At 35.7% G+C, this 7,014-nt stretch overlaps 1 protein-coding gene across 3 annotated transcripts; it reads right to left on the reverse strand.

The window, feature by feature from the left end:
• Positions 1 to 1,139: 1,139 nt before the first annotated feature.
• On the reverse strand, positions 1,140 to 6,109 carry LOC114746760 (protein EFFECTOR OF TRANSCRIPTION 2-like). 3 transcript variants are annotated; one of them, XM_028935042.1, is made up of 5 exons: positions 5,974 to 6,109; positions 4,927 to 5,295; positions 2,922 to 4,033; positions 2,369 to 2,749; positions 1,140 to 1,512 (listed from the first exon to the last, which is right to left on the reverse strand). In XM_028935042.1, the coding sequence occupies exons 1-3, from the start codon at positions 6,064 to 6,066 to the stop codon at positions 3,098 to 3,100; spliced, it is 1,398 nt and encodes a 465-aa protein (XP_028790875.1). In that variant the 5' UTR covers positions 6,067 to 6,109; the 3' UTR covers positions 1,140 to 1,512; positions 2,369 to 2,749; positions 2,922 to 3,097. The 3 variants fall into 3 exon arrangements, with proteins under 3 accessions (XP_028790875.1, XP_028790876.1, XP_028790874.1); XM_028935043.1 differs by lacking the exon at positions 1,140 to 1,512 and having other exon boundaries at positions 2,175 to 2,730; XM_028935041.1 differs by lacking the exon at positions 1,140 to 1,512 and having other exon boundaries at positions 2,175 to 2,749.
• Positions 6,110 to 7,014: the final 905 nt, after the last annotated feature.

Raw genomic sequence — 7,014 nt, forward strand, 5'->3', positions numbered from 1 at the left:
CCCTATTTTCAATGTTTCGTACCAAACACTACTATAAAGACCCAAAAAAGTGACAATCACAGCCCCTCTCATAGACTTTGACTGTAACAACCCTCTAGCTATCCCTACTTCTCTATTTGTTTCTCTACAATAGTATTAGTAGGAGTCTCTGACTGTAGCAACCCTCTAGCTATTCTGCTTCTCTATTTGTTTCTCTACAATAGTAGGAGTCTCTGACTGTAGCAACCCTCTAGCTATCCCTGCTTCTCTATTTGTTTCTCTACAATAGTAGGAGTCTCCCGGTCGAAGCTCTGACTAACAAAAGCATCTTTCCCTTTTCATGTATTTTTCCAAGTTTGCAAAAGTGAACCTAATAGAAACTTATCTTCATGATGATCCTTATATTCCTTCTCCTGATTCTTCATCATCTTTATGTGACTCAAAGTCGTGGATGAACAGTCGTGCAAATTTTAAAGTTTTATCTAGGGTGGCATCTAATATGGCAACAAAATTTACATTTAGTGCTGGAGAAAGGTGATTGATGAATATTATGCTAGATTGACTAAAGAATTTATTAAACTTCTTTTATGCGGTGGGGACTACCTCCGTCACAAGTTTTTTGAAAGAGAAAACTAAAAGTATGAATATGATATTACATATTTGTCTATTTTTATATCTGTTGCATGTTGATTGAACTTATATTGGACTAGTTATTTATTTTAATTTTTTTTTATTTTATAGGAGCCACCAAAACAAGAGGAGATTATATTGAAGCCTTTATTGGTGTTTTGTTTTTATCTATTGGTGTTACCATTATGTTATTGTGTTGTTTAGTTTTCATTTGATAATGGTGATGATGTCGTTGAATGTCATCATGTGTTATTGTTGTCCTGTACTCTATAGATTGTTGCTAGTATTGTACTCTAATGGGCTTATTGTTTGGAGACTAAAATTTCTCATCCCATGTAAAAGCTCTATGGAATAATTTGGAGTAAAAATTAGGTTTTATTTCAATTACATGTCGGCTTCACATAGGCTTCTACAATTTGTAAATATGCAGGCCTTGAAGCCTCACAAATTAGTAAGCTCAAAGCACTTCAAGGCCTGGTATATGAAGCTTTTTTAAAGGCCTACTAACATGCAGGTTTAGGCCTAAACTTTAGACTTTACTACAGTGGGACTAAGTCCTATTTGGGCAAAGCTTGACCTATCCTGGCTTGTTCCTACCCTGACTCAACCCTTGAGCATTGTGGCACATGCTTCAATTTGTGTGCTTCCAGGGTCACGTCAGACATAATGAAAACTGAAGTCATAGCAATCAGTGCATGCACTCCTTCAGAAATAGTGACTGCGCCAAACGAATTCAAACCATTTACAACTACTGCAGGTACCTCATCAAATTCAACTCCACCCTCAGTGGCAATTTTTCAGATTAAATCAGACGCATTGATACCAGCTGCAACTATCAAATCAAGGCAAGGCCAGAATCAACAAAACCCAAAACAGCAGCTACATCAATGGATCCTCCAAAAACTGCATAGTTGTAACTTGTAAAAAGGTTGCAATTATCAGCAAAATGAGCGCAAGTTTCCCCAAATGAGTCTAAATATTTTCTCATATTTCACCAAAGGTAAAAATATCTTTTCACATTTAAAAGATTGTTACAAGTCTCCCGAAATGAGTCCAAGTTTACCCTTTACCCCAATCCATTCTATATAAATCAAACTGTCAAAAGATATTACTGATAGTAAAACTGGAATTAGCATATGACAAGCATGCCATTAAATAGTAACATAATTCATTCATCTTTCATCTTCTTTAAGAGAACCTGAACAAACCTTTTGAAAATATTATAATTATGCTAAGCTAAAGCACATATAGCCACATAAAAGGAATTTGAATTGCATGTGTCTGCCCAGTTCTCTTCATTGGCTACGTAAACGCAAAGAAAGTTCATTTCAAATTTGGCGGAAAGATTTTATTATCGAAGCTCCGCAAGAAAATCATCAACAGCAATTAATAAAATAAATTATGACAAACATTAAGAAAACAAAGAAATAACACGAGCAATGTTACGGAATGAAGGATAAAGGGATTTCATCCAATAACTACGGCCTGCATAGCCTTAGATATCAGAAAATGACCTTGGATTTTTTATTTGGACGTTAAGGATAAAGGAATGAAGAAACATATGATTTCATCAAGTGACGGTCAAAATAATTTGATTTCATCGAATCCAAATCAGTTTGACATAGAAATTGCTGCTACGAGTGACGGTACACAGAACAATTCAGGGACACTTGCAAGAAACACCCAGAACAAAAGAACATTTTATTTAATTCTACAAACAACAGAGAATTATTTATACCAGCAAGCACCATCTACTTACTCGAAAATTCTACTTCTTAGCAATTGCAGCTCTTTGCGATATGAAGGAATTTGGAAAGCCATATCAATTTATTAGTTTCAGGTATAAGGCCCCTCTGCAGCAGAAACAAGTGAAATCTGACAGCCCATTTTACCAAAAAGTAGCTTTTGCTTAAACGATAAACTTTCCTCCTTACAAAGTTTCTATAACACTGAGTCAGCCCAGGGTGCTTCCAGAAGCAATGTCAAGGAATCCAATCTGGTCTCCACCCAAAAAAGGTTTTCCTTTGCTGCATTTCCCAAACACATCCAAGCTTCCCAACAACTTTTTCCGTTGTCTCCAAGCATGGCTTTCTTGCTTCCTCTTCTTCAACACCTAAAATGCTTTCATCGAGGGAAACCACTGCCACAATTAGAGAAACAACTCCAATTCAGAAGGAATGACCGAGAAAGAAAAAAACTCATGAACCCACAAAAGCATAATAAAAAATAAAAAAAAGACCAAAAATGGACAAATTTTTCTTCGAAAGTTATATTTTTACGACCAAATTCTGTATTGTTGGCTAAGAAATTACCTTGTCATCAATGTAAGCTGCCTAAATTGAACGATGGAGCAATCATAAGCATTGGAGGGGAGGAAGGAGGGACAAGTGATCAGGTCTTGTCAATGCATTTGACTGTGATACAAGACTCCTCGATGGGTTTGCTCATCCCGTCATCTTGTGTTCCGTCCTCCTAGATCGCAATGGGCCTAATTAAAATGATTGATTCTCTTCCCTTTATGCTCATGACATCTTTTTCTCCCGTTAACAGGTTGCCTCCTACAAGGAGTGCCATCATTTAAAATGATTCCACATATATTAATAATTCTACCATCAAGGGGATTCTCAAGTTTCAAATCTTGGCTAACAATCTCTTCACCATGACCTTGGCTCTTCAGATGGCAGGGCACGTTGAATTCTAAGTCTAGATTGTTCTCTGATTTCATTGTCCTGTTCGAAGTGAACCCATTTATTCTCATTCCTTTGTGTTCCACGCACCTCATTCTTCTTTCAGCTGGTGATCTTGTACAAACAGAACCATCACCCAAGACCACTCCACAGAATCTTGCAGTATTGTCCTGAATGGCAAAAGGGTCATGTTCCTCACCATAGCCTTCGCTCTTCTGATGACAGGGCACATTGAGTTCTATGTCCGGATTGTTCTCTGATTTCATTCCCCCTTTCGAAGTGGGCCCATTTACTCTCATTCCTTCGTGTTCCACACACCTCATTCTTCTTTCAACTGGTGGTCTTCTACAAACAGAACCATCACCCAAGACCACTCCACAAAATCTTGTCGTAGTGTCCTGAATGACGGCCGGGACATCTTGAACTAACCTTGGATTTGATCTGCCAATTTTAAATACTCGAGATAAGAAATTATAGCTGCCTCTGTCTATTTCTTGTAATTTGTTATCGGGGGAAGGCATGCTACTTGATTTGATTTGGATACCCACTCGCTTCTGGGTGGAAGGTTGAAGCGCCTTGACAATGTTTGAAAATGTTGTATGACCTGAAGCAACTTTGTTAATCTTCTTCAAAATATCATCTGGGCGTCGGGTACCATTATTACTGGTGTTCCATGCATAATCAAATACATTGAGCAACTGACTTTCGGTTTTCCTGGCATCTTCCTTGTTTTGCATCTGCTCAGCAAGCATTCCCAGAGAAGATAAAAAGATAAAATGTTAAACACTTGCACTTCAATAAATATTCATCTAAGCCAGCAGATAACCTAAGTTTTCCACAGTATTCTCCTTGCCAGAAACATCATTCAGTACTAACGCGTAATATGAAGGCAGGTGCATATATGCATTTTTTAAATCTTCCCTAATGGATTTAACAAATATGAAATACTTCTCAGCAAAACCAAGGCTTCTTTGGAAGTATTTCTTCAATATATTACATCACACTAACAAATATATACCCCTGGATATTACGGAGAAAAAGAGCTTAGACCCTTAAAATGGCCAGAATAAATGCTAAGTTAAACAACATTCTTACCATATCCCAAGTAACATAAAGGAAAATCACTATTTGGTCCCAAGGAAGGAATGCAATTATTAAAAAGTCCCATAACAAGTAAAGACAAGGTTAAGTGCAAGAAATGCCAACAAGGTCTATGCTGCTCACTAGTTTTTGGAATTTTTAGTGATTATATTTTTTTTTTTTTGTGGAACTCATAGTGATTTTCCCAAAAACTAAACACTAACGTTACAATTAATTTTGTAAAGAAGATGTGTGTGTGTGTGTGTGTGAAAGAAAAATAAGCATAGAGACAAAACAGTCATCAAAAGTCAAAATTTTCCAGTGCTCTTTGAAAGCTTGTTGTTTTGGCTGATAAAATGATCTATACGGCAGAGTAATTCTGAGTTCAACACACGCAGAAAGAAATTTATTGATCAATGTCTCTACCGATGAGCAAAACTGATATTTATGGTGAAAAAGACATTTTTGTACTTGCAGGAAAGATGTCAGTGGTATTTATAAATTAAGCAGTGCACATGAAAAGAAAGGTGTTACTGGCATATGCACTTACAGGAGCCCATCTATAAATAATTGGATAGCCTTGTGAAAATATTTCCTCAAAAAATCCCTTCCCCTTATGGGTACAAGCAGGATTACTATCATCTGGATCAAAAGTTAAGCAGTTATTGCTCAAATGAGCTCCAGTTCGACCATATTGTTGGAGTCTTGCTCTCACATCGTCAGCTTTTCCAAGGTAAACCACAACAATACGGTCTGGATCAAGCTTGTAAACCTTACGCCCCAATCCAATGCGAGACACAGCAATACCAAGCTCATAAACTCCTGGGTTCAATTTGTCTGGGAGGTTATGAATTCTATACCTAGCTGAACCTTCCTTCCCCCTGGAATAGTCCTCCCAATCTGAAGGGCCAATGAGAATCTGAGTGAAACTTGTAACATTAGCAATAAACTATGTAAAACAGATAAGCGTCACAAAAGATCATTATTTAACATGAAAATCCACTCCCCCCCCCCCCCAAAAAAAAAAAGAGTAAGAGTTAAGAGTTAACTGCATCCTTAATTTCAGGGGGAGATCAAATCAGACTTGGTTACCCTGTAAGTCTACCTTTTTTTGCCACAATTCAGGAAAACGAAATCGCAAATACCACCAAGATCAAAAAGACAAACCATACAATCACCCCATCAGGAAGACACTCCTCATCAGTAACAGCCAAAGTCAAACCCCGCAATCAGATTCTATAAATTTTTCCGACACAAAACCTATCAGCAGGCACTTCACTAAGGCATATCCTTCACCCAAATTCATTCCTAGAAGTGTATTTTTGAGACTGATATTTCAGAATCTGAACCAGAAATCTTCAATTTTCAATAATAAAAGAAGTTTCCGCAAAAATCATATTTGCCAAAACGAACTAATTAAATACGGATCTCGCATATATCGTAGCCTTCGCAATTTAAAATCCAGGAAATCCACGTTTGTATGAGGTAACACCTATTAAATCGCAAATTACTGATTTGTCGGGGAAAATAGATAAGGAAACCACAATCGCATAAATCACAAGGCAAGAGACACAAAATAAGTGAAGTATTTTCGAACCTTCCAATCAGAGAAGTTGGAATCGTGTTTTGTTCGTTTACATTCTTCTCTCTTCAACCTGGGAATGGCTGACGAGAAACCTCTCGCTTCCATCACTGACTTGTGTTTTGGTCAGGGATATGACCGTTGTGATCGCATTTCAGCTTTTAAAAGACGCAGCTCCGTCGCTTAGATACCTTTCCTTATTTGAATTTAAAGTTTAAACAAATAAATTATCCAAGTTGGGGGAAAATAAAGAACAGAAAAGGAACTTAAAAATCTTTATCCATTCGTCAATAAATATGTTACCTTCCACAAACTAGTTACTAATTTAAATAGATTAAAAAAAATAAATTAAATCAGTTATTTATAATAAATATATGTTATATTTTTTAAAATATTATTGCTAATCAAATTTATTTGTTAGAACTACTATTGCTAGAAGAACTATTTTTTAAAAAAAGATAAATATGAGAGATAAAATAAATGAAGGTTTTATATTTAGAATCAAAATAAAAGTCAAACAAAATCTTATATTAAGGATCAGAAGTAGCATAATATAAAATCTATTAAATCATATATGCATATATATATATATATATGGGGAAAAAAAACCCTTTGGGGGTGTTTGGTATATACAAAGAACATTTTTAAAAAGTACTTTTACATAAATTGAGATAAAACTTCACTCACATATCTACTTCGTATATCATAAAATCACTTTTAGGAATATATCGTAAAATCACTTTTAGGACTACAGTTTCTAAACACCAACCTTGTTTCATTTTTTTTTAGTGGTACAATTTTACTTATATTTTTTCTATGTAATTTTGCTCATGATATTTTTTTTAGGGGTAAAATTACACAAAAAGATATGAATAAAATTGCGCTAAAATAATTGAGTTATTGGGTTTGTATGAAAAATAAAATTAAGAGTAAAATTCTACCTTCACGTGACCATTAGGGTTTAAAGGAATCTTCAAAAGAAAACCCTTTAGTAGGGTTTTACTTTTTCTTTAAGGTTTTGTTTGGTCAGAAGGTTGTTAAGGGGAGGGGAGGGGA

Source organism: Neltuma alba, unplaced genomic scaffold (assembly GCF_004799145.2).
Source record: "Neltuma alba isolate B1F8T4 unplaced genomic scaffold, ASM479914v2 tig00005091_pilon, whole genome shotgun sequence".
Lineage (NCBI taxonomy): Eukaryota > Viridiplantae > Streptophyta > Magnoliopsida > Fabales > Fabaceae > Neltuma > Neltuma alba.